General features: G+C 34.2%; 2 protein-coding genes and 1 long non-coding RNA gene across 4 annotated transcripts; 1 reads left to right on the forward strand and 2 right to left on the reverse strand.

The window, feature by feature from the left end:
• Positions 1-1,981: 1,981 nt before the first annotated feature.
• Positions 1,982-10,881, reverse strand: LOC106396758 (carotenoid 9,10(9',10')-cleavage dioxygenase 1). The gene is made up of 14 exons (XM_013837238.3): positions 10,292-10,881; positions 10,127-10,197; positions 10,021-10,035; positions 9,091-9,202; positions 8,539-8,638; positions 8,400-8,462; positions 3,759-3,869; positions 3,500-3,684; positions 3,174-3,312; positions 2,960-3,077; positions 2,779-2,880; positions 2,448-2,696; positions 2,231-2,342; positions 1,982-2,149 (listed from the first exon to the last, which is right to left on the reverse strand). Exons 1-14 carry the CDS (start codon positions 10,748-10,750, stop codon positions 2,120-2,122), a joined length of 1,866 nt encoding a protein of 621 aa, XP_013692692.2. The 5' UTR covers positions 10,751-10,881; the 3' UTR covers positions 1,982-2,119.
• A 9,017-nt stretch (positions 10,882-19,898) lies between these two features.
• On the reverse strand, positions 19,899-24,698 carry LOC106396759 (carotenoid 9,10(9',10')-cleavage dioxygenase 1-like). Of its 2 annotated transcripts, XM_048765011.1 has the most exons (9): positions 24,440-24,698; positions 23,883-23,993; positions 23,623-23,807; positions 23,319-23,457; positions 20,980-21,097; positions 20,802-20,903; positions 20,462-20,710; positions 20,262-20,373; positions 19,899-20,180 (listed from the first exon to the last, which is right to left on the reverse strand). In XM_048765011.1, exons 2-9 carry the CDS (start codon positions 23,947-23,949, stop codon positions 20,151-20,153), a joined length of 1,002 nt encoding a protein of 333 aa, XP_048620968.1. In that variant the 5' UTR covers positions 23,950-23,993; positions 24,440-24,698; the 3' UTR covers positions 19,899-20,150. The 2 variants fall into 2 exon arrangements, with proteins under 2 accessions (XP_048620968.1, XP_048620967.1); XM_048765010.1 differs by lacking the exon at positions 24,440-24,698 and having other exon boundaries at positions 23,883-24,110.
• Positions 24,370-25,444, forward strand: LOC111208894. The gene is made up of 2 exons (XR_002660816.2): positions 24,370-24,505; positions 24,693-25,444. It is a non-coding gene; the product is annotated as an uncharacterized LOC111208894 (long non-coding RNA).
• The last annotated feature ends 387 nt before the right edge of the window (positions 25,445-25,831 follow it).

Below are 25,831 nucleotides of genomic sequence, written 5' to 3' on the forward strand. Positions count from 1 at the left end.
GTTAAGAAGAAGAAAATTTTTAGAAAGAAAAAAAATGGAGGCCACTGTAACGGCCCGATCCCCCGGCGTCCGACCGGGGTTATCGAAAAGGCGTTATAGACACATGTCTACTCATTTAAACAACCATACGTGTTCCGTTACTGGTCCCAAGAGTCGACGGACGCATAACCTTCTTTGAAATACCGTCACACCCACATCCATATACTTCTAGTTACAGTCCTTCGCACAGGAAAATGGAAATGGAGGGATGAGCAACAAGTTACTCAGTGAAGTGACTCTAGACCAGTCTGCCCGCATGACACTCTATACTACTCTATGCGGGAACTAGGGCTGACTAGCCACTACAATCAGTTGATGCATCTTAACATTTCATATCATCATCATTTATTTCCACACATTCAATTCTATACATTTCTAACAACCTAGCGATCAATCAGTACAATGATCTCACTCATTGTCACACACGTCAAACCATAGACTTAACCGACTCGACATATAAGACCGACTCAATCTTATGACACCTTTAACACCCAGATACCCGACCATGAACTAAGGACTCTATAATGCACGTTTTTATATCCCGCCTCTCGCGGCTGGCTCATCTTTTCTCTTTTCTCCGTGGGTAGCTCTCGCTAGACTTCTACCCCATATTCTTGTGGATTCCACCACAGCTCCTATGGGTGCCTCCATATTCTTATGGATTCCACCACAGCTCCTATGGATGCCTAGCGTAGAACTACTACCCCACGTACTCCCTCTAGACTCTATATGATTTCCCAACCCATGCTTAACCTTAACGTTATTCACTTATACATTTACTTATCCTTTCACATCCTTATTCACTTTCACTTATCCATTCTCATTCTCATTCACTTTCCTTTACACTTAGACTCGTACTTGAACTCATTCACTAGACGCCACCCGTTATCGGTGTCACACACAATACACATCACACTCATGTTTCACTTACAGTATCAATAACAACCAGTAGTCATCTATCATCTTAGCATTCACTTCTTTCTAGCATCCTAGCTTTAATCACAAACCACTCATGGAACTACACATCCAAACATACAAGTATCGATTACCAATCAATCATCACCACAACAACACAAGACAGTTCATTAAGTCCCATTTAACAGTATGAGGGTTCTTATGCATCATGATCCATTCATCTATCAACCTAGTAATAACCATGTTCTATCATCCTAACTCTCAAACATGGTCTAATCAAACCTAACTCCAACATAAAGGAGTATACAGTACATAAGAACAAGATGGGTTCAAGACACTCCACCTTAGCCTAGATGTGGATTTGGATCTGGATCTGGAACAAGAGACAAAGGGGATGAGATCTGAACAGATCTGGAACAAGTAAACAAGAGAGAGAGAGAGACGAGATCTGGTCACCTCCACAATACTACACAGCCACCACCATCGCCACACTCGAACGATCACCCCACCACCACTTGGACGACGACCACCACCACCACCGGCGGCTCGGATTGCTCTCGGGGGACTCGCGGCGAGGCGAGAGGAAGAGATCCATGGGGAGAGAAAGTATAGGGAGAGAAAGAGAGAGAGAGAGAGAGAGAGAGAGAGAGAGAGAGAGAGAGAGAGAGAGAGAGAGAGAGAGAGAGAGAGAGAGAGAGAGAGAGAGAGAGAGAGAGAGAGAGAGAGAGAGAGAGAGAGAGAGAGAGAGAGAGAGAGAGACGTGAGAGACGTGAGAGAAGAAGAGAGAAAAGGAAAAGAGAAGCTTGACGGCTAAGTTTTCTAGTCTCTCTAAAATCTCTACAGAGCTTCGCTCAAGTTTCAGAATGAGAGAAAAGAAGGGGCTGCATCTCTTTTTATCGGAAAGGGTGAAGGGAACCCTAGGTTCTTGTCAAATGGACCGTAGAGAAGCCCATTCTTTTATGAAAATTTTTGGGCCAGGAACCGGGCCGTTACAGCCACGATCTTATGGTCTGATTTTATATAGGAATAGAGGCTGAATAATCCCATTAGATGACTTGATTACAATGCAATATATCATACATACACGTGATTAGGGTTTTAATATTTAGCGTTGTATCCTTTCCATAATAACTCTATTCTACATATATAGATGCACCAATTTGGCTTATATAAGAGTTTGTTCTTGTAGTTGTTCCTGCGAAGACAAGACAATCAGGTCAGGTTAGATATACATAGCATGTTAAGAGGGTAATATATATATTTCGTATAGTAGTACCTCTGTAACAAACAAGGCGTGGAAGCCATATGGGACCCTATGTGGCAGCTCCACCACTGCGACTGGCTCAGACGACATTGTTTTTGCGTCTATCACATTCACACATGATTTTCTGCCCATTTTCAGTCATCATTATATTATCGTTCAGCACAGACACAAAAAGAAACAAATGCAAAACTGGTAAGGAAGCATGCATGTAAGTAAATAACTACTATACCCTGTGTTTTCATCATGAACAAAGAATATCAAGTAACCGTCGTCTTCTTCTGCTGTCTCGCGCGGGACATATACTGGGTCTGAGCCATATATTCCGTGTCCCATCTTATATATTCCTTTGATATTGCCTCCTATTTGCAGCATTGTTTTGCTTGTCTCAGCTTCCGCATGCAGATCAAACTTGATAATTCCTGTAACCTTTGAAATGCCGTCCAGAAATGTTCCAATACCATATACATATCTCTGTTTCCTTAATACACCAAAAGAATAAAATAAAGAAAGATGAGGTTTTCTTGCATGTTTAATACTCATGCACAAAGGTGACATCATACTCTCCAGTGTAGGACTCATTGATTCTTGGGAAATCAACTGAAGATGCAGATAGTTTCTTCTGAGAAGCTGAGCCCGTTTTCATGTTGAATCTCATTTCATACCTGCGCAAGCAATAGTTGAGGAGGGTGTGGCTGATTTACGAGAGAGAATTACGAGATGTATCATGTCACGTGTCCTTACAGTTCGTTGCTAAAACTTCTAAGTACTTCTTCATCATTCCCACTGACCATGTCAAGATTTGGGTTCTCAAGGCGACAAGTGATAAGGACGACTTCTTCGTCTTCTTCCCAACCATTGGCTGGAGATATAGGGAATCATTCATAGAAATTTAATTGGTACGTAGAATATAAGAATGATCATATGAACCCTTAAACAGACATAGAAAAGCACACACCGTTGTGGAATATAAAGCAGTTGGGAAGCTCAAACCACTTAATCATGAGGTCATCCTTGGCATACCGTGGAAGAACACCAAAACGAGCCTTTTTTGTGGGATCAAATGAGTATAGCATTTTCTTCTCTTTCACCATTTCCTTAGAATAAATTTCAAAAACGAAAAGAATGAATGTATAACCAATTTTTATGATTCTCAAAGGAAGTATAAAAAACAAGTGTCCCTTGTTTGCTTATAATGATCATCTTCTCTTGCGCACCATTTCAACTAAACTATAAGGGAAGCAAAAATTTCTTGTTGGTGTAATCTTTAAATTGAATGAATACCTTTGGCCTGAAGTGCATAGGAAGATCCATGAAGATAGAGTAATTCTCGGTAATTGCAAAATCATGCATCATAATTGGCTCAGATATAGTAATTGGGACAGGGTCTTGCATAATACCATCTTTTGAGATCACTCGGTATATGAGATATGGTGGCATATGCGAATAGCCAAATGTAAACATTTCACCTGCACCGAGACAGGCCATCATGGGTCAACAGAAAGAGTAGCTCTCGTCTCTCACAAAAAAATTGAAGACTTACCTGTAACAGGGTCAACTTTTGGATGGGCAGTGAAGGAGTGGGTCAATTTCTTGTCGTAATCTATCATGCCAAGAGTTTGCAGGTCCCCATCTTTCAAAACTTTGATGACATCTGTACAAACAAATAATAATAATGACATTTTAGATGTTCTATCCAAATCTACAAAATATACTTTTATATACAAAAGAATGAGCAACTGTTCTTATAGAAAAACACATATCAAACTTTGTAAGGAAAATCAGTAAATCACCCATCTCCACTACAAGAAAACATCGTAATTCTGACGGACATTCTGACGGAAAATGAGATCCTCGGAATATTCCGACGAATTTCCGAGGAAATTCCGAGGAAACCCAAATTATACCGATGAAATACCGAGGAAGGCATATTCCTCGGAAAACACCGACGAATATTCGAGGATATATTATAGCCGTTAGAGAGCCGTTGGGGATTTTAAAAATTCCGAGGAAATTCCGAGGAAAGAGTCGCTGCCGTCGGTATTTCGTCGGAATTTCCTCGGTACTGTCGGCATCATTTCATCTATAAATACCCGCACCCCAACCTCTTCATTCACTCCATTTCTTCATCCTCTCACATACTATATTTACACATGAATTTGATTGAAAAAAGCATGTCTTCTTCAAATTATTATCGTTCTTGGATCGATCGACCTCATTTGGATCCAAACACGAGATTGCTTACGGAAGAATACCAACGAGGTATAACCGAATTCATGGGGTTAGTTCAACGACAACCGGAAGCAGAAACGAGTATGTTAAGATGTCCTTGCTCTAATCGTAAAAATAGAAAGATTATTAAAGAGTGGGATGTTTAGACTCATCTATATTTGAATGGGTTTACACGAAGTTACAAAATTTGGTATCATCATGGAGAAACTGATTATGAATATGGTAGTACTAGCGAACCTCAGCCTGCGGTTAAGTTAGAAGAACCAATTAGAATGGATGTAGATTATGGTATAGGTAATGAGCAGATGGTAAATGATCATTTTAGATGGGAAGATTTACCCAATGCAGAAGCTATGAGATTTCATGATATGTTGGATGCTGGAAAGCAACCCTTGTACGAAGGTTGCAGAGATGGTCATTCAGCTTTATCATCTGCAACAAGACTGATGGACATTAAAACAAATTATAATTTGGTTGAAGATTGTGTGGATGCGATTGCTGATTTTGTAAAAGGTATTCTACCTGAGGATAATGTAGCCCTTGGTTCATACTACGAGGTTCAGAAACTGGTAGCTGGTCTTGGTTTATCGTATCAGGTAATAGATGTATACAGCGATAACTGCATGATTTATTGGAGGGCGGATGAAGAGCGGGTTACATGCAAATTTTGTGGAAAGGCTCGTTATAAAGATACGAGTGGAAGAGTTCCAGTGCCATTTAAAAGGATGTGGTATTTGCCTTTGACGGAAAGGTTGCAGAGGTTGTATCAGTCTGAACGCACAGCGCAACCAATGAGATGGCATGCAGAGCATTCAACAAATGGTGAGATTAGACATCCTTCATATGCAAAAGCCTGGAAGCATTTCCAATCAAAATATCCCGACTTTGCGTATGAGGGAAGAAATGTCTACCTTGGATTATGTATTGATGGTTTCAGCCCGTTTGACAAGAGTGGAAGACAATATTCTCTATGGCCAGTCATTCTTACACCATACAACTTACCGCCAAACTTGTGCTTGCGACGAGAGTTTTTGTTTCTCTCCATTCTTGTTCCCGGACCAGAGCATCCTAAGAGATCACTTGATGTGTTTCTTCAGCCACTAATATATGAGTTGCAACAACTATGGGCTCAAGGTGCTGAAACATACGATGTTTCATGTAAAGAAAACTTTCAAATGCGGGCAGTACTTATGTGGACAATAAGTGATTTTCCAGCATATGGTATGTTATCTGGATGGATAACGCATGGAAGGCTATCATGTCCATATTGTCAAGATGACACAGATGCTTTCCAACTAAAGAACGGAAGGAAAACGTGTTGGTTTGACGGTCACAGACGATTTCTACCACCTGATCATCCATACCGCAGGAGTAAGACTTCGTTTACGAAGAACAAGCAGGTGTTTGATGGTCCACTTGAGGAAGTTAGTGGGAAAGATTCGTTGAAGCAGTTTAGGTATTTTGATGAAGAAAGGACGCCAGATGTAGGTGGACATGAAAACATTCGAGTCAGTGCGGTTGGAGAGCTACATAACTGGCATAACGAGCAAATGATGGAGATGATGAAGAGGATGTACCCGAACGAGCAGTTCCCGTAGTTTCTTTCTTTTTTTTTCAAAAACTCTGAATGTTTTATTTTGGTACGTACAACTTTGAATATTATCTAATATGTTTTCTATTTCAATTTTAATTTTATATTTTCGAATTTCAATTAAAAAAAAAATTAATTTAAAAAAAAAATTATTTTTGGGAATATTCCGAGGAAGTGTATCCCTCGGGATATTCCGACGGATATACTTCCTCGGAATATTCCGACGGCAATGGTTTCTCGGAATATTCCGACGGTCGTAGTTCCTCGGAATATTCCGAAGGCATATCTCTTTGGAATATCCCGACGGATACACTTCTTCGGAATATTCCGACGGCAAAGGTTTCTCGGAATATTCCGACGGCCAAAGTTTGTCGGAATATTCCGATACCTCTTTTCTCTCGGAATGTTTCCGAGGACCGTTCCATTGGAAATATCCGAGGAGATACCGACAAACAGTCCTAGGAAATGTTTCTTCGTATTGTCTTCGGAATCTTTGATTCTCGATATTCTCTTGGAATATTCCGAGGAAATTCCCAGGAAATTTTACTTTCCGACGAGAAATTTCTGACGACCGTTGGTATGTCCTCGGAATACCGTTATTCCGAGGACATACCGACGATATTTGTCGTCGGAATACCGGTGTTTTCTTGTAGTGCTCCGATACCAAATATCGGAGGTATTAAGCATATTTACAAATATGTAATGAAAAGAAAAGTTTTCATGATTCTGTAATTAAGAACTCAAGTGCACCCTAATAGGTAAGAAGTTTTGAATCTACCAAAAAGTTAAATTTTGTCTTTGTTTCAGGGGTAAATTAAAAACCACAATTTAACAACATATATAACTAACAAACTAGATATTTAGTCCGCACATGCATAATTATCTTATAAATATTTATTAGTATATACATTATAAATTTAAAGACCAGTATGATAAATGATTTTATATATTGATCATTTTATTCAACTTTTATCTTCTTCTTCTTTTTTTTTTAATTTTTTTAAACACCAATATAATCTATAGAACTATGAAAACATAATTACATATGAAATATTCCATGCAATACAAGTAAGAAATTAAACTTATGTCTCTTTTAACTTTTTAACTCTTTAAACCAGCAACATGCATAAAATTACCACAAAAACTTCTAAAAACAAAACCAAAATAAGAACAAAGCAAGCGAAAAATAAATAAATAAAGAAATATCAGACGAAACATATCAAACAAAATCATAATGATCATTACTTAATCTACTTTCTTCGCCAATTGACAAACAAAATATCACTATGTAAATATCAAAAGAGAAATATTAGTTGAGATCAAAGTACAAGTTTAAAATTTATTAACATTATAAAACGAACTTTAACCTTTCAAGAGAAATATTAGTTGAGATCAAAGTATTAATTTATAGTTTATCTATTCTATTATAATAAGAACCTTATGCCTTAGCTTTTCATAAGCCGTGGGTATTAATTTAAAATTGGTATAAACGATATCAATCATTCTAACTTTTAACGTGAGAACTCGAATGCAAAAAATCACTTTGCAAATAATACTAGTATGGATGGTTTCAGACTCTTTAGAAAAGGCTATAGCAAACGCTATTCAAATATCAATTTTATTGAAACGTGTTTCTTTTTTTGAACAAATTAAAACATGCTTCTTATTATTTATATACAGTAGAACCTCTATAAATTAATAATTTTGGGACTTTGACATTTTATTAATTTATAGAGATATTAATTTACAAAAATTTCCTTATTTAGATTTCTTATTTTAAGATATATATATTCTAAGATGAGAAAAATATTTCATTTTAGTGTATAGACATTAATTATTTTTTAAAAAAAATTGACATTTATATTAATTTTATTATATTATTTGGTGTATATAATATATATTGCATAGAACTTAAATGTGGTTTAAGATAGAATATTACAAATCTCATCAAAAATATATTAAATGTTAAGAAAATATAAAGACAATTAATTGTGAATATAAAACAAACCATATAATAATAGGTTCTTACTTATATAAATATGTATACATATAAATTATTAATTTATAATTTTAATGGAACCATATATTTACATAAATTTTTTTTAAAAAATATTATCTTATTATTTTATCAAATTTTGAACCGGTCCAAGTTGGGACCGACGAAATTTATTAATTTATAGAGATTATTAATTTATCGAGTATTAATTTATAGAAAAACCCCTAATTAATAGTCTCAACCTTGCTTTTCTTTTAAGTCAAAATTTCAAGCATATACCTGCTGGTTCCATTATTTGCGATCGCTTTGGACCATCCCGAAAAACTCAAAAAAGAATACAAAAAGGTAGTTAGTAGAGGGCATACAAGGTTTATCCGTCTCCTGTAATGCTAGAAGTTGTCCATGGTGATATACGAGCGCTGTATTAGCTGTTACATGGAAAAAAGAAAGTGAGATTTTAAGATACATAGTTAAGGGTAAAGTAGTATGGATGAAGTAATCAACCAGTTCCGTTTCCGTAAGAGTCATCCAATACTTTCAGTTTAGTTCTCAGCTGTTGCATATTGGCCATAAGCAATCCGAAAATTCCCTTAAGGTCCCCGATCTGCATAATTTACAGAGAAAACAAAATGATTGGTTGTTGACAAAAGAAAACAAAAAACAAAATGTGGTTTGAACAGAAAAACAATGATTGGCCAATGCACTGCAACTCATTAGGGGACAAGAGATGTGGCCACGTGAAGATCCAATTTAGTGTTCTTCGGTATCTTAATAATCAAGAGCTTTGATTATATACATATACTTATATATTTATATTGAAAATTGTAAAATATATATATAATACATTGATACACTATATCTAAAGCATATCCATATGTATATATGTTTATTTCAATACGATGATTACAAATTATTATTTAAATTTAAAAGAAAAATTAATAAACATTTTGAAATATTTTTTAATTTTATAGGCTCGAAAATGTTGAATGGGTCTTGAACCAATTTCAACATGCTGTTGTAGAAGATAAACACTTTTGTATATATTGACTAGCTCACCTTCATCAATTTGGCAGCTCCAAAAAACTCTTCCTGCTTGAGACGTGATGTCTTAACGTACCGTGAAACATAAGTTGCTTTCCCATCTTTAATGCGTACTCCATGTATCATTCTGCAATGTTATATTAGACATATGGTATTTCACAAAAAAAAGTATTAGACATATGGTAGGAAAATTAATAAAAGAGCAGATTGGGTCGGCGGAAAATATTTTCAGGGCCGTGGCAAAAGAGAATTAATTTGGTTCTTTATTAGAAAATAAAAATTAGGTTCTTTAAGATGATTCTAACGATTCTGAGAATTCAGATGACGATCTCATAATCAATTTTTTTTTAAAGTATTGGGACAGATTGTCACAATTGTCAAACAATGCAATAGTAATGGGTTCTGAAAGAAGAAGCAGAGGAAGACAAGAGTCGTAGAAATCATGGTCAGCGAAGTGGGTTTGGTTAAGCACACTTCATCGAAATTGTTTTTTAACTTTCCTTTCGTTTTTCAAAATATCTTTATGATTTTGATTTTTGTCGTTTTTTTTTAATATGTAACGTTATTTCTTTACAAATATACCAGCTTGTAATTTTTTAAAAATTAAAAAGTTATATTAAAAATAGTTTAGTTTTTGAATCTCTTAAAATAAAATATTTAAAATTCTTTTATTCACGATTTATTCAACATATTATAATGGAAATAAAATTTATGTGTTTGACAATAAATAAACAGTACTATTTATTCCAAAAAGAATTGCGGCTGAAAACTTTCATTTTGTATCTTTTACAAATTTTATTCAAAAACTTCAAAAAACAAATTGCTGCCACTTTATCATGAAAAATGAACTAGCCCCCGGCCTTGAGCACAGAGAGTGGAGATTGATGAAAAGTGAACGAGACACATAAGGGGACTAGAACATTTAACAAGAAATGGTTAACGTACCCATCTCCATCAAACCTGGAAAGAGCAGAGGGAAGTGTATATTATAAGAGGCCACCAATACAATGATAATCGTTTAATTAGAAAAAAGTGGAAGAAGAGAACATGCCAGAGGTATCCAGCGACAGGATCAAACTTGGGATTTGGACCAACCCTCAGAAATTCACCATTCAAGCATTCCTGGTAAAACACAATCAGATTTAACATTTTACCAACAAAAAAAAAAGAACCCCTGAACACTAGGAAAGAAATGATAGAGGTGGAGCTCCCTCACGGGAAGAAAGCCATGGACAGGGAGATCTTTGACGGGAGGAGTTTCATCTCGGAGGGGAGCAAAATTTCCGGAGAGGTAATTGAGAGGGAGAGACGTATCGTGCATGAACTTGACTACGAGTGCTTCAAGAAGATCGATAAGCTTAGAGGAGAAACCCTTGGAGGGTTTAGGGTTGACAGGGAGTATGCTATCATCGCTGAGCTTCTCCGCTATGAATGTTTGATTAGAAACCGAATTGAGAAGTAAGCGTCTCCAGCGTGAAGAGGGAGAAAAACGATGCAGAGACCACGGACGGTGGTTGCTAATATCATTGTGAGGGTAAGGATTGTTCTGATAATGTTTGGTGGCAGTAAACGAGTAATGGGGCCGCTTTGGAAGCAAGAGATGTCTGTAGTGTAATCTAGAGGTGTGTCTAACTGAAGCGCCTCTAGGGTTAGACGGAGGTGAAAGAGATAACATGTTGAAGAAGATGGTTATTGAGTATCTAGACAACTAATACTGTGACGATTTTTGAGATATATATAAAGGAAAAATAAATATAAAATGCTGTTTCTTAAGAATGACTTTTTATCACTCGTTTTAACTGATTTTTTTTTCAATTTATTCTTCTCATCATTTTAATAAAACACTATACGTGGACCGGGCGGGTGTTTTTTTTTCTGTTTACGTAATGTAATTAAATATTTTTTACACTATAATATAATGTATAAAAATCATAATAAAAATAATGACAAAAATACATCACATAATATAAACATTGATGTAGCATAATTCCCCTAGTAGTCATTAAAAAGCAAACGTGCATTTGATCACAGTGTGACAACAAAATTGAGTTAATTCATAAATATATGTGAGCTTAACTAAAAAAAATATGAAAAACTCAACTTTAATAAGGTAGTTTAAGTTGGGTCATATTTCTATTGACAACCATTAAAATTTGTTTAAAATACCTTCTCAAATAGCCCAAGTAACCCAAATATTTTGTTTTTTTTTCACCGACAAGTTATGAAAGGAAAAATAGAAAAGGAAAGCTAAAGAAAAAAATCATGATCTTCATCTTTCTCTGTGAGAAAAGCGATTACGATGGAGACAATCATATTCATTGCCCGAGATAAGTTAGGTTTTTGATATATTTTTTTTTCTGATAAAAAAATTAATTAAAAGGAACCAATCGCGGATCGCCACGTGTCGGTGGAGCCCGCAAACAGTCCAAAAACCACCTAAGATTCGGTCCTTACAAAAGAGGAGGAAAATACAGTTCATAAAAAGTGAATGAGATCCACTGATTTTTTAATTATTATTTTGCTAAAACCCATGGCTAAGAACCATGGTTAATGGTGCTCTTAGCAACCCAAAGCTCGCCGGCAGCTAGGCTACATCACGATTTACAAAGTACAAGTTTGTTCTCGTATTTTCGGCTTAGTTTGCGATAATCAACTATTTTTATTTTTATTTTTGTTTAGTTTCCATCCAATTATTGGTTTATTTTGTGTAATCATATAAAACATCATGTGTGAAATGTGAAGGTAATATATAAAATAAGTAGGAATTATTAGATTTTGGCATATACATTACGAATACTGTGTTGTTAAATTGATGTGTCTTTTTGGACCTTACTAGAGACACATATTGTCCTACAAGAGATAAGAATACTGTGTTGAGATTGAAATTAGATATTATTTTTTTTGACAAAAGACTTTTTAAAATTGAGAAATTGCCATAAATACCACTTTCATAATACTATTTTCATGTTTATACTCACCACTTTTACTCTCACTTTTGATGAAAGGTAAAAACACTTATACCTCTATGATTAACTAATCTAGATTTAGTGTTTAGATTTGAGAGGTGGGATAGAGTTTTCGGAATGTAAAATTTAGGGATTCTGATAAATATATAAATAAATACTTAAAAATTATAACTTTTTAAAAAAAATAATTTCTAACATAATTTTCGATTTTCAAAAAGAAATTTTGAAAAACAATAAAAAAAATAAAAAAAAAATCAAAATTTTTTTATAAAAAGTTTGAATTTGAAAAAGTATAATACAAAAACTTAAAAAAAAATTTATTTTTTTTTTATTTAAATAATAATTTATTATATATATAGATAACAAGTGTATAAGAGTCTTTTATCACTTAGTAAAAAATGTATTTTTGAAAATATCCCTTTAATGGTAGTAAAGATGAAAAATGGTACCATGAAATTAGTAAACGTAAAATTTTCCCTTTAAAATTTGCTAGATGTTTACTAAACCATAAACTTGGATAAGTAGAAATTGTCGAACATAAATCATTGCAAGTCACCATAATCGTTATGTTTTTTTTTTGCTAAAACCATAATCGTTAAGTTGCTTTTGACGAATCTCTTATTTTTATTTTATATATATATATATATATATATTACTCAATTCTTCGTTATAAAAAACACAGCACATTATCATATGTTCACTGAACCATAAACTTAGATAAGTAAAAATTGAGAAAAATTTATAAAACTACTTCATACTTATAAAGATAAAGAAATAAATATGAGACTACTCGTATCTATGTGAAAAGTTCTATACAACATCAAATATGTGGGTTGGAAAGTTACAAAAAAATAAAAATACGTGGGTTTGAATCTAGATGGTAACATAACTATAGGTCTATAACACTAAATTTAAATTGCCATGATATTTTATTAAGCTAAAAATTGACAACCACACTGAAACCAGGAGAAATTTTATGTTTACCACTTTCATCGTATCATTTTTCATCTTTATCACTCATAAAGGTATATTTTCAAAAATACATTCTTCATTAAATGGTCTCTCTTATACCCTTGTTATTTATATATATAATAATTTATTATTTAAATTTTTAAGAAAATTTATGATTTCGAACTATACCTTTTCAAATTCGAACTTTTTTATAATTTTTTCTTTTGATTTTTTTCGAATTTTTTTTTTTATTTTTTTTTATTTTTTTTTCAAAATATTTTTTTTGAAAATCGAAAATTATGTTTGAAACTATTTTTTTAATTTATATATATATATTTTTTTAAGTATTTATTTATATATTTATTAGAATCATACATTTCACTTTCCAAAAACTCGACCCCACCCCTCAACTCTAAACCCTAAGTCTATATTAGTTAATCCTATGGATATAAGTATTTTTTATTCTTTATTAAAATGAGTGTAAAAGTGATTAGTATAAACATGAAAAATGGTATTATGAATGTGGTATTTGCGGTAATTTCTCTTGAAACCAGTGTTTTGAAACCCGACCCGGATCCGCGGTTGAACCGGTAAATCCGGTGACCCAGAAAAAATCCGATTTGGGTTTTGTGAAAAACCCAATATTTAGAAACCCGCAAAAACCCATAAAAACCCAGTAAAACCCGGAACCCGATACCGGTTGAACCACCGGTTGAACCAATAAATAACTTTAACTTCTTTTTTTAGTTTTTAATTATGTTTTTAGATTATGTTTTATATTATAAATTTCCAATTAAGAAATTAGGTGATGATTAAAAAAAAGGTTAGGTTTTCTATTTTCAATTTTATATTTGTAATTTTTAGATTTTGATGAAGATTTTACTATGCCACCTGAAAAAAATGAAATGAACGATGGTAGAGAGAACCAAAATTAGTTGATGTGATTTGGTGTTAGTTTATTTCCGTTATTAACAATTTATTACAATGATCTTTTACTTTTGGTTTATTTTGTATTTGAAGTTTAATTTATTATTCACATTACATATTTGAATATTTATAAATTTTATGTCTTGATTTTTTTAGATGTCATACATCTTACCTTGTTAAAGAAAATTTTAAATAGTTTAAATTATTTTTATTATATAATAATATATCAGCTATGTAAATAAAAATATAGAAACTAAAGTTAAGTATTTTCTAAATGTTTTTAAACATAAAAATATATACATATCCAAACTATTATTTTACTTTCTTAAAAAACATTTACAAAATATTAAACTTTAGTTTCAATATTTTTATTTACATAGCTGATATATTATTATATAATAAAATTAATTAATTTATTAACCTGCGATTTATCCGCGGTTGATCCAGTGATCCAGCAACCTAGTAAGTCGTCCGATTCAGTGTCCGGGTCGGGTTTAAAAACATTGCTTTGAAACTATTCAAACCACATTATTGTGTCTACATTTATATATTTCCAGTAAAATACAGATCCACTAGTTGGTGACCCGCAATTTAAAGATATTGTTCTACAAGTTGCTACTAGTGCTGACTAAGTTGTATTGATACGTCCAGAATCGAGAAGGAAAAACCCCTAATAGTGACCGGTTGTTGCCAGTTGCTTTCAAGTGTTATCTTCTTGTTTTTTCTGCTGCCAGTTGTATTGATACGTCCGAAATTGAGATAAATAATATTTAATCACTTTTTACAAAAAAAAAAGAATACTTAATCACCCTTAAAAACTATTTATTCACCAAAATGTTCATAAATGCTGCTATTTGTCGCCCATAATGTAGAATTTTTTTCTTTCTAAATGTTAAGTTTATCTATCAACAAAAACACAAAGGAGTTTTACAATTTTTTTAAATCCAAAACTAAAGAACCAAAAAAGATATAAATGGTTAATATCGCAAACTCGAGCATAAATTTTTTTTTTGAACAACACTCGAGCATAATCTACTCCGCGTTTTTTTAAATCAAATCTACTCCTCGTTTTCGGGCGTAAAAGCACAATAGAACCAATCTCAATCCAGTCAAAGCATTGAAATCTCTGGTAAAAAATGGTGGTAATAAATCTTGTTAGGGTATTTTTGTGCAGAGTTATTCGTGATTTTACAGAAACAAGTAGTAAGCAACAAAGAGCATGATCAAGGATTAAAAGTACTGTAATATTGATCAAGGGAATCAGAATTACAACGTTTTGGATAAGAAATTCAAGTTCTAGCCGCCTAACTCTGTAGTTGAGGTCTTGAATAGTCATGTAACATTCCAATTTTTAGTATACGTGGAAAGACTTAAGAGAATTAATTGGACTACCTATGTCACCAAAATACGCTTACCTTCTCGGGTACGCATCGGTTTAGAACTCTAGAGTTAAGTGTGCTTGAGCTGGTGTAGTAGAAGGATTACTGACCTATCAGAAAGTGATTTGCGATATCGTGCGAGTGAGGCCAAACCATGGAGAAATATCATTCGATGATTGCTGGGTCAATAAACATGACTTTCGAGCCTCCGAAAAATTAACGCACCATCCATCCCACAGAATGGAGCTCATGGGACGAGTAAGCAGGCGTGGGAAACCCATTAGCTGTGGGCGGTCGGGACGTTACAAATTGATCTCTTATTCTAGGGGTTAGAACTCCATTTAATATGTTGTTCTTAGTCAAGAATTATACTAGATATTTCCTTATCATAAAATCTGGAATGATCTCTTTTTAATAGAATTTTCCATTTTACGTGGAGGTAGTAGAAAAACCGGCCCAGGAGTCAGAAATCATATGGACAAGAGAAGAAAGCCAGAATCCCGCTCTTAAGCCAGATGATGACTTCCTGGATTAGTTATCCTCAATAATTTACCTTTTATCTTTTGATTTCATGAATGAACTCGAGAGATAACATTTGCACTTTGGTCTACTGAAGTCATACCTTCTTAGCAAGTTTTGAATAGGAGGAGTAAGACATCACTTCTTAAGAATCTTTCTGGGTTGTTTTGGCATGGACTGCTTAGAAACCCGAAAGTAAATGCCTTACTGCAAGGAGACGAAGGAAATTGTTGTCCCTTAGATTATTTAGGCTCAGAACCATATAAGATGATACCTTAGAAACCCGAAAGTAAATGCCTTACTGCAAGGAAACGAAGGAAATTGTTGTCCCTTAGATTATTTAGGCTCAGAACCATATAAGATCATATGATCCGAGGGACTCATGATCCCAGATTTCTGTTACAATGGATAATGAAATCCGTTTTTGGTGCGGGCTTTCATTGCATGTAGCCTTAAGGGCACGTGGCCACTTGGTCACCTGATCTGAATGGAACATGGCCAGATCAAACGAGAAGATTGTCGATGGTTCAGGGAATGTGGCAGTTGTTTAAGGCCACCATTCCATTATGCCTGGTGGATTTCCTTAGGCGGTGTTGGGGGTGGACTTTGCCCTTCAACTAGCCCATGAAACAATGAATTAGGTCCATTTCATTAGTGAACCCTAAGCATCATCCTTGTATAAATAAGGAGGCATTTCTCCTTAGCAAATGATCCTCTTTTTTCTATTCTTAGATCTAGAACACTTTCTTATAGAGATCTATAGATTCTAAGGTTCACTTTACATTTCAAATCATCTTTGTAACGAATCTTTAATCAATAAAATCTCTTTGATGTTCTTTTTCCCATCTGATTCCATTTAGATTTCTCCTAAGCTTCATGGATCTAATTCTTAGATTCCTTATTATATGAATCTAACAAACACACCGTTTTTGGGTCAAACATGCATCACATAAACACCAAATTTGACACATAAACAGCTACAACGACAACAATCATCAAAGGATATTCTGGATTGTCCTTTTTGTTTTTAGTTTAAGCCATGTTTTAATTACTTTTTAGCCCTAAACATTTATTCTTATTTACAATAATATCACTATGATCAATTTTTTCAAATAAAAATTATAGATCAAACTATGAAGTAGACTTATCTAGACGTCTCTAAAAGTAGACTTCACAAAGATAGAACCGTAAAATAACTTTATGAGTTTTTGTTTGGTCATAGGGGATAAATGGTAAATTTGCTAACCATTTAGGTTAGTTTTTTTATTTGATAGAATATATGTCCTACTTTTGCATTTCAAATTAATATTTGAATTACATTTGGCAAATTCTCCATCATTAACTAGTGATATAAGCATTTGAAATCAATTATTATAATCGACACCAATACTAATATCACTTATCAAAATTGATATATTTTAACATCAATTAAGATAACCAATGCAAATATTAATATTTTTACACCAGCAGTTTATAAAACGATGTAAATTATTTGTATTACCACTTCCAAATGATGTAAAAAGATTTTATATCACTTTTAACTAATGCAAATTAGGTGTTTTCATGTGCCATACACAGAAATAATAACTTTTTTAAAAATATTTTATTATATTACTTTTATTTAATTAATTTTATTCAATTTAAAAAATATAAAGTAATCATTTGTAATTGATATTCTATTTAATTTCTGAATTTTTAAATTACACTGACATTTAGTTTAAATAAATAAAAAAAAAAATTTTCTGAAATAATAATTTCTTTAAATTTTGATTTTTGTACTTTATTGATCAATAGATATATCACATTTTTAATAATTTATGTCATCATTTTCTTCTTAGAGTGATTTTAGACTTAAAAATAATAATTGGTAAATAGTATATATGATATTATTTAAAATGAATGATATAATTATTTTAAAGCTAGAGTATATATTTTAAAAATATTTTTTCGTAAAAGTAGATAAAATTTTTAGATAAAAACATAAGTAGTTTGCATAGAAATTTTATTTGCAGATAAAAAATACTATAAAAACTATTTACATATGTTTATGTTTTTTTTAAACACATTTACATATGTTTATCTATATTTTATTATTTTATATCTTAAACATCAATTATAATACCATGTATATATTATATCTAATGATGTAAAATAATGTTTTGTAGTGGATTATCATAGATAGAAGTCAAGGAACACTGATTTTTTTCTCAAGAGAGCTACATGAAAACGGTGTTGAAACCGATAATATGGATAAAAGCAAGGCTGTTAACATTCCAATGAAACTCAGTTTAAGCTAATTCATCTGCTGACAACAACCAACTGAGGATTGATGAAGAATACATGAGGTCAGTTTCCTTATTGTAATGTTGTGGGAATCTTAATGTATGGAATGATAGGAACCATTCCTGATCTTGCTTATCCAGTGAGTTTTGTCAGTAGGTTTATGAGTGATCCAGTCAAGGTTCACTGGGGCGCAGTGAAATGGATAACAAGATATATGAATGGAAGTAGAGGGATGAGCTTGAAGTTTGAAAAGGGAAATGAATTCAAGATCCATGGTTTCTATGATTCTGATTATGGTGCTGATTTGGATAGAAGAAAGTCTTTATCACTGGATATACATTTCTACCAGGATGATACGTAGTGAGTTAGAAGTCTAGTCTACAGACAACTGTGGCACTCTCAATTACAGAATCTGAGTATATATCATTAACAGAAGCATCAAAAGAGGCAGTGTAGCTGAGAGGTCTGAGTAAGGAGTTTAGTTATGATCAGTCCTGATTATGATCAAGAAAGCATTGAGATATTCTGTGATTCTCAAAGTGCTTTACCACTTGCAAAGAACAATGGTCATAATAAGAGAACGAAGCATATGGCAGTGAAATTGAGCTTTGTAATAGAAAGAGTTGAAGAAGGTGAAGTTTCAAAGGTGCATATGAATAAGAATTCTGCTGATATCTTGACCAAAGTTTTACTAGTTAATAAGCTCAGACATTTTTTAGCTTACTAAGTGCTTCTGTACACTGATGCAGAGAGGAATCGTTTTTTTTTCCTTTCACTAAGAGCAGAACTGGATTATGTTGATCAAGGTGGAGTTTGTCTGAGTATTGAGCAACATAAACTGGTGGTTTCAAGTCAATAGGTTCTAGCTATGATGTTGATTGGAGTAAACCAGTGAGGGAAGTCTGGTTATTGACTTCGGTTTAAGGAAATAAGAAAACAAGTTACACGTCGTAGTTTCATCAGTCGGTGACTTTCTTGACTAGCTGAAGAAGAAGAAGAAGAAGAAGATATGACTGAAGAAGATTACCGTTAGAGAGAGTTGACATCACGGGCTAAAGAAATCTGTTACCGGTAGCTACAAAATTTGAAGATTCGGATAGTTTCTTCTAGGCCTGGGCGTTCGGGTACCCGTTGGCGTTCGGGTCGGGTTTTTCGAATTTTGGTTCTCTTTTATAACACTTCCTAGGTCCTATAGTAAATTTGCAAGTACGGGTCGGGTTCAGATATAACACATCGGGTTCGGGTCGGTTTTGTATCATATCATAGAACCCATAAAGTAATCATATATCATTCGGATTCGGGTTATATCAGATCGGTTCGGATATACCCGAAATAAAATCTAAAATTTAAAAGTAAAACATAAGAAATATATATTTATTTATATATAATTAAGTATTCAAGGTAGTTATTTAAATTTTAAATACTTATTGTTAGATAACATATCAAAATAAATATGAAATTGAATATTTGAATTATATATTCATGTTTCATATAATTATATTGTATATTATTTTGGACATTCGGATCGATTTCTTCGGATATTTTTTTGGATTTTTTGGTTTTTTCGGATTTTCGGATTATCCGTTCGGGTTTGGTTAATAACATTTCGGGTTCGGATATGTTCTGTACCACCTTACAAGATCAATTCGGATATTTTTTATATTTCTGACCGGATATGGATCGGGTTTTTCGGTTCGGATTCGGTTCAGATTTCGGGTTACGGATATTATGCCCAGACCTAGTTTCTTCTGAGAAGCTGAGCCCATTTTCTTTTGTATTTTTTAAGTACTATCCAAAATTGTCAAAGCACTGGATATGTAAATTTTCAAAGCACTACCCAAAACGTTACACTTTATGTAAAAACGATTGTTTGGTTAAATAAGTTCTATATTTAGTTAACAAAAATTTGCCTTATTGCATAACTTGGAATAACTTGATCAATAAAACGACAACCGCTGTTAAAACAAATGGTAGATGAACTTTATATTTTCCAGGATTTTTCCTGACTTTGGCATCTCAGGAATAGTCTATATGTGTGCACCACTTTGGCTTAAATAAGAGTTTGTTCCTGTAGTTGTTCCTGTGAAAGCAAGACCCACTGGTACCGTTATATATGTACCGCTTGTAAAACTGAGAATGTACCGATTTATCTTAGAAGTACCTCTGTAACAAACAAGGCGTGAAAACCATATGGGACCCGGTGTGGCAGCTCCACCACTGCGACTGGCTCAGACGACATTGTTTTTGCGTCTATCACATTCACACATGATTTTCTGCCCATTTTCAGCCATCATCATATTATTATATAGTAATGATGCAAAATAAAACAGATGATATAGCATGGAGAGAAATAAGTAATACCCTGTGTTTTCGTCATGAGCATAGAATATCAAGTAGCCATCGTCTTCTTCGGCTGTCGCGCCCGGGACATATATAGCGTCGGAACCATATGTACCTTGTCCCATCTCATATATCCCTTTGATATTGCCTCCTACTCTCAGCTTTGTTTTCCCTGTCTCAGCTTCCGCATGCAGATCAAACTTGATAATTCCTTTAACCCTTGGGATGCCGTCCAGAACTGTTCCATAACCATATACATATCTATTTTCCCTAAATGCACCCAAAAAGAAAAAAAAAAGAGAGGAATGATGAGGTTTCCTTGCATATTATTCTACATTTGAGTACAAGGGTGGGATCATACTTTCCAGTGTACCACTCGTTGATCCTGGGAAAATAATTTGAAGATGCGGATAGTTTCTTCTGAGAAGCTGAGCCTGTTTTCATGTTGAATCTCATTTCATACCTGCACAAGCAATAGATGAGTAGGGTATAAAGTTTACGGAGGAGCAGAAGAGATGTAACAGGTCAGTGATTCTTACAGTTCGTTGCTAAAACTTTCAAGTATTTCTTCCACGTTCCCGCTGACCATGTCAAGATTTGGATTCTCAAGTCGACAAGTGATGAGAACGACTTCATCCTCTTCTTCCCAAGCATTGGCTGGAGATATAGGGAGCGTATCACAGAAGTTTATTTGGTACATAGAATATAAAATTATGATTTATGTATGAATGGAGGCTGAATACTTTATTAATATGTACAAGTACAGTATTTATACAGAGTACATAAGTGATTAGGTATTGACTAATTACAGTTATGACTCTAATGACATATATCTCCTATACACCCCTCAAGATGGAGTAACATGAGTGATTCCAATCTTGCACATAAGTTCTTGGAAGCAAGGTCGAGGAAGTGGTTTAGTGAGAGCATCAGCCAACTGGTCCTTAGTCGAGAGATGGGAGACTCGTAGCGCTCCAGATTGCACATGGTGCCGGATAAAGTGAAAATCAAGGGCTATATGCTTCATCTTCGAGTGAAATACAAGATTGGCAGCAAGGTGGGTGGCACCAACGTTATCACAGTATATCACTGGCATCTCTGGTAAGAGTATACGCAGCTCAGTGAAAAGCGAACATACCCAGAGTAGTTCCGCTGTGGCATTGGCGACAGCCCTGTATTCGGCTTCCGTAGACGAGCGAGCCACTCCCGTTTGCTTCTTTGAGCTCCAAGAAATTGGATTGCTCCCAAGGTACACGATATAGGCGTTTGTGGAGCAATAATCGTCAGCATCGCCTGCCCAGTCGGCGTCAGAGTATGCGTGGAGCTTCAATGGTGTATCAGGACGAATGAGAATCCCGTGAGCAGACGTACCAGCCAGATAGCGAAGAATTTGCTTGACTGCTTGCCAGTGAAGGTCTGTAGGTCGCTGCAGAAATTGAGCTAGACGATTTACCGGGAAGGCAATGTCTGGTCTGGTGAAAGAAAGGTATTGCAGAGAGAGTATTCCAGATATCTGCAGCAGTGGTGGTGGTGGAGAGGAGCGCTTGCACCGGTGTTGTGATGGCTCCAAGTAAGGAGCTGTAGATAAGGTTATCTTGGCGCTTCCACAGCGAGTACTCATTGTTGATAGTGACTTGACCATCAACCGTAAGAGTCGGTGGTGGGATCTCAATGGATCCTTCGACATGACCCGCTAGACCATAGCCGTCAAGGAGAGAATTTACTTGACGCTTCCACATAATGAAGTTCGTAGATGTCAACTTTGTGACGTTAGCCATATTAACGTTGAGAAACGTACGAGTGTTGGAGACAATGATCGTCTCAGTGGATGAGGCAGGAGATTCGTTGGACATGATTGATGAGAAAGAGATGATGTGAAACAGAGAGTTAAGAGAAACAGAGGATGAAGAGAAGAAGATGAAGAGGGTGTGAAGAACGGCGGAAAAAAAAAATCAAGGTATCGTGGTCTCTGATACCATGTATGAATGGAGGCTGAATACTTTATTAATATGTACAAGTACAGTATTTATCAGTGTTTTTAAACCCGGATCGAACCGGCGGTCGGACCGGGTTGAACCATGAACCGAAAATAATCTGGGTTGGGTTAAGGCTAAAACCCAACTAAAATCGAACCAGTTAAAAATCCCTATCGAACCGTCAAAAACCCGGGAACCGGCGACCCAATGAACCGGCCAAACCCCGGTTTGTATATAAGCTAAAATTTTGTTAATGAAACAATTCATTTTTCTTCATTTTTCGTCTGTCATCTTTTTTTTTGTCTTCTCTACAAATCATAAATTATAAGATTCACAAAGTTTAATATTCACGTCAAGATATTGTTTTTGTCTACTTCTCACTTTAAAAAAAAATATTTCATGATCACTTGTTTTGAATACTTTAAATCATTGAAACATTTTCGTTTCGGAAATTTGTATGTCAAAATATAACTTTTACCTAATGTGTATATACTTTTTTTAAAAGGTGATGAAGATGTAGAGTGATAAGATCTGCGAATAAAGTTTAAATGTACTTTTCATATTGATTTTAGATTTTAATTGTTATTTTTAAGTTTTTCTACACAATATGGCTATTTAAACATTTTATTTGATATGATTTATTTTTTGAAAAAGTATGTATATTATTTATAAAATATCATTAAATTTAGTTTAATCTAAGTAAACCCGATCAAACCCGGTTCAGACCCGGTCGAACCACAATGACCCATGACCCAAAAACATTTCGGTTCGCTAGCCGGTCCGGTTTTAAAAACACTGGTATTTATACAGAGTACATAAGTGATTAGGTATTGACTAATTACAATTATGACCCTAATGACATATATCTCCTATAATTTAAACAGATATATCAAAGCACACACCGTTGTGGAATATAAAGCAGTTCGGAAGCTCAAACCATCTAATCATGAGGTCATCCTTGGCATAGCGTGGAAGAACACCAAAACGAGCCTTTTTTGTGGGATCAAAAGAATATATCATTTTCTTCTCTTTAACCATTTCCTTGAAATCATTTACAAAGACACGAGAATGAATGTATAAGGGAGGCAGACACTTTTATGACTTTCTCATAGGAAGTATAATAAATAAGCGAAGCAAAATTCAACAAACTATATATATGAGAAGCAAAATTCTCTTGTTGGTGTAACCTTTAAAATTGATGAGTACCTTTGGCCTGAAGTGCATAGGAAGATCCATGAAGATTGCGTAATTCTCGGTAATAGCAAAATCATGCATCATTATTGGCTTTGAGATAGTAATTGGGACTGGGTCATGCATAATGCCATCTTTCGAGATCACTCTGTCTGTGAGGTAAGGTGGCATAGGCGAACACCCAAATGTAAACATTTCACCTGTAAAGAGATAGGGCACATCATGGGTCAACAGAAATACTATATCATGCTTCTCAGGAAAAATTGAAGACTTGCCCGTAACAGGGTCAACTTTTGGGTGGGCAGTGAAGGAGTGGGTCAATCTCTTGTCATACTCTGTCATGCCAAGAGTTTGAAGGTCTCCATCTTCCAAAACCTTGATAACGTCTACAAAATGGAAAGAGAATATAATGGCTTCAACTTTTAAAAAACCAAACATATGGTCAGTCCTCTTAACATCTTCATATGGTCAGTCCTAACTAGATTATGTCTCGATTTTCTAATGCCAATTATTAAGGAAGACTATTTTGTGTTTTGTCAAGGGAGTTTCCGTGTTAGCTGGAGATGTCTCTTTTGGGTGGACTAGCCGGCGAGCACATGATAGATGTCCTATTCATTGGGAAAATTATTGAAACTTATCCATAATTATCCAAAAACCGAATTGCAACCAAGTTGGACTCATTTTTTTCTTGGATATTAGCTAATTTTTAATCTTGTTATCCAAACCAAACCCAAAACTAAAATAACAAAAATAAAACAGAACCAATTTTCATAAAGATACATGAAAACCGAGAAAACCAACCCGAACTCCCAGAACTAAGAAGAGGGCTTACACGGCTTATCCGTCTCCTGCAATGCTAGAAGCTTTCCATGGTGTTATATGAGCGATGTATTAGCTGGTACGTGAAAAAGTAGTGTGAAATTTTAATATACTTAGCTGGGGATAGAGTAGCAGGGATGAAATAACCAACCAGTTCCATTTCCGTAAGAGTCGTCCAATACTTTCAATTTAATTCTCAGTTGTTGCATAATGACCATAACCAATCCGAAAAAACCCTTAAGGTCCCCAATCTGAAAAATTTACAGCGAAAAAAGAGCACAAATGATTTTCGTCACAAGTTCCCATGCAGTTGCAGTAAACAACGCGCAAGCACTAGACGGTGGTAGAACGTTTTCAATTTTATGTTAATTATTCAGACGCTTAAAGATGTTTAAGGTGGATATTATGCAAGGCACTTATATTATTTAAATTAATTATCTAAGTATTTATGTATCAAAATCTATATATTTGAGTTTTAAAAAAATCTATATATTTGATTTATTTGCGAAATAGTTCTAAAATTATATGTGTATAGTCTTTTATATTTTAAACATATGTGGTATTATATGAAATCATTTATATATGCTAAACCATATGTTTCACACGAATTGTATATATTATTAAGTATATTTTATTTTCACATTTCTAAAAGTAATGACCTTCATCAATTTGGCATCTCCGAAAAACTCTTCCTGCTGGAGACGTGATGTCTTAACGAATCGAGAAACGTAAGTTGCTTTCCCATCTTTGATGCGTACCCCATGTATCATTCTGCAAAGTTATACAAAAATGAAGGAATTGACAGAAAAAATAACAGAAGATTCATGCATGTGAGAGCAAGGGCGTCAGATACTTTGGGACCATCAGTATACAGTGGCCGAGCTAGGATATTATTATGTGGGGTCAGATGATCCATGTGAGTTTTTGAAAATAATCTTTTTTGCATATATTTCCTATAGAAACATATGATGAATTTTGTTTATTGACGCTTGTAAATACTTGTATCATCAGTTTGACCTACGCCTGTGCATAAAATCCATAATCTGAAATCCAAACCGAATCCGAACCAAAAAATCCGATCTGTACCCGGTCTGAAATGTAAAAAATATCCGAATGGATCTCGTAAGGTGGTACAAAACATATCCGAAAACCGAATCCGAACGGGTAACCCGAAAACCCGAAAAAACCAAAAAATCCGAAAAGATATCCGAAGAAACCGGTCAGAATGTCCAAACTAATATACAATGTAATTATATGAAACATGAATATATATTTCAAATATTCAATTTCATATTTATTTTTATATGGTATCTAACAATAAGTATTTAAAATTTAAATAACTACTTTAAATACTTAATTATATATAAATAAGTATATATTTCTTATGTTTTGCTTTTAAATTTTA

This window comes from Brassica napus, chromosome C8 (genome assembly GCF_020379485.1).
Source record: "Brassica napus cultivar Da-Ae chromosome C8, Da-Ae, whole genome shotgun sequence".
Classification (NCBI taxonomy): Eukaryota; Viridiplantae; Streptophyta; class Magnoliopsida; order Brassicales; family Brassicaceae; genus Brassica; species Brassica napus.

Excerpts from the sequence above, each read along its gene's own strand:
- LOC106396758 (XM_013837238.3), bottom strand. The coding sequence starts at position 10,750 with ATGTTATCTCTTTCACCTCCGTCTAACCCTAGAGGCGCTTCAGTTAGA. Across the intron at positions 10,198-10,291 it reads CTGTCCATGGCTTTCTTCCC|GAATGCTTGAATGGTGAATT; the intron begins GTGAGGGAGCTC and ends GTGTTTTACCAG. Across the intron at positions 3,078-3,173 it reads CTGCTTTATATTCCACAACG|CCAATGGTTGGGAAGAAGAC; the intron begins GTGTGTGCTTTT and ends CTATATCTCCAG.
- LOC106396759 (XM_048765010.1), bottom strand. The coding sequence starts at position 24,045 with ATGTTTGGTTTTTTAAAAGTTGAAGCCATTATATTCTCTTTCCATTTT. Across the intron at positions 20,904-20,979 it reads GAAAGTTTTAGCAACGAACT|GTATGAAATGAGATTCAACA; the intron begins GTAAGAATCACT and ends TTGCTTGTGCAG. Across the intron at positions 20,181-20,261 it reads ACGCCTTGTTTGTTACAGAG|GAACAACTACAGGAACAAAC; the intron begins GTACTTCTAAGA and ends TTGCTTTCACAG.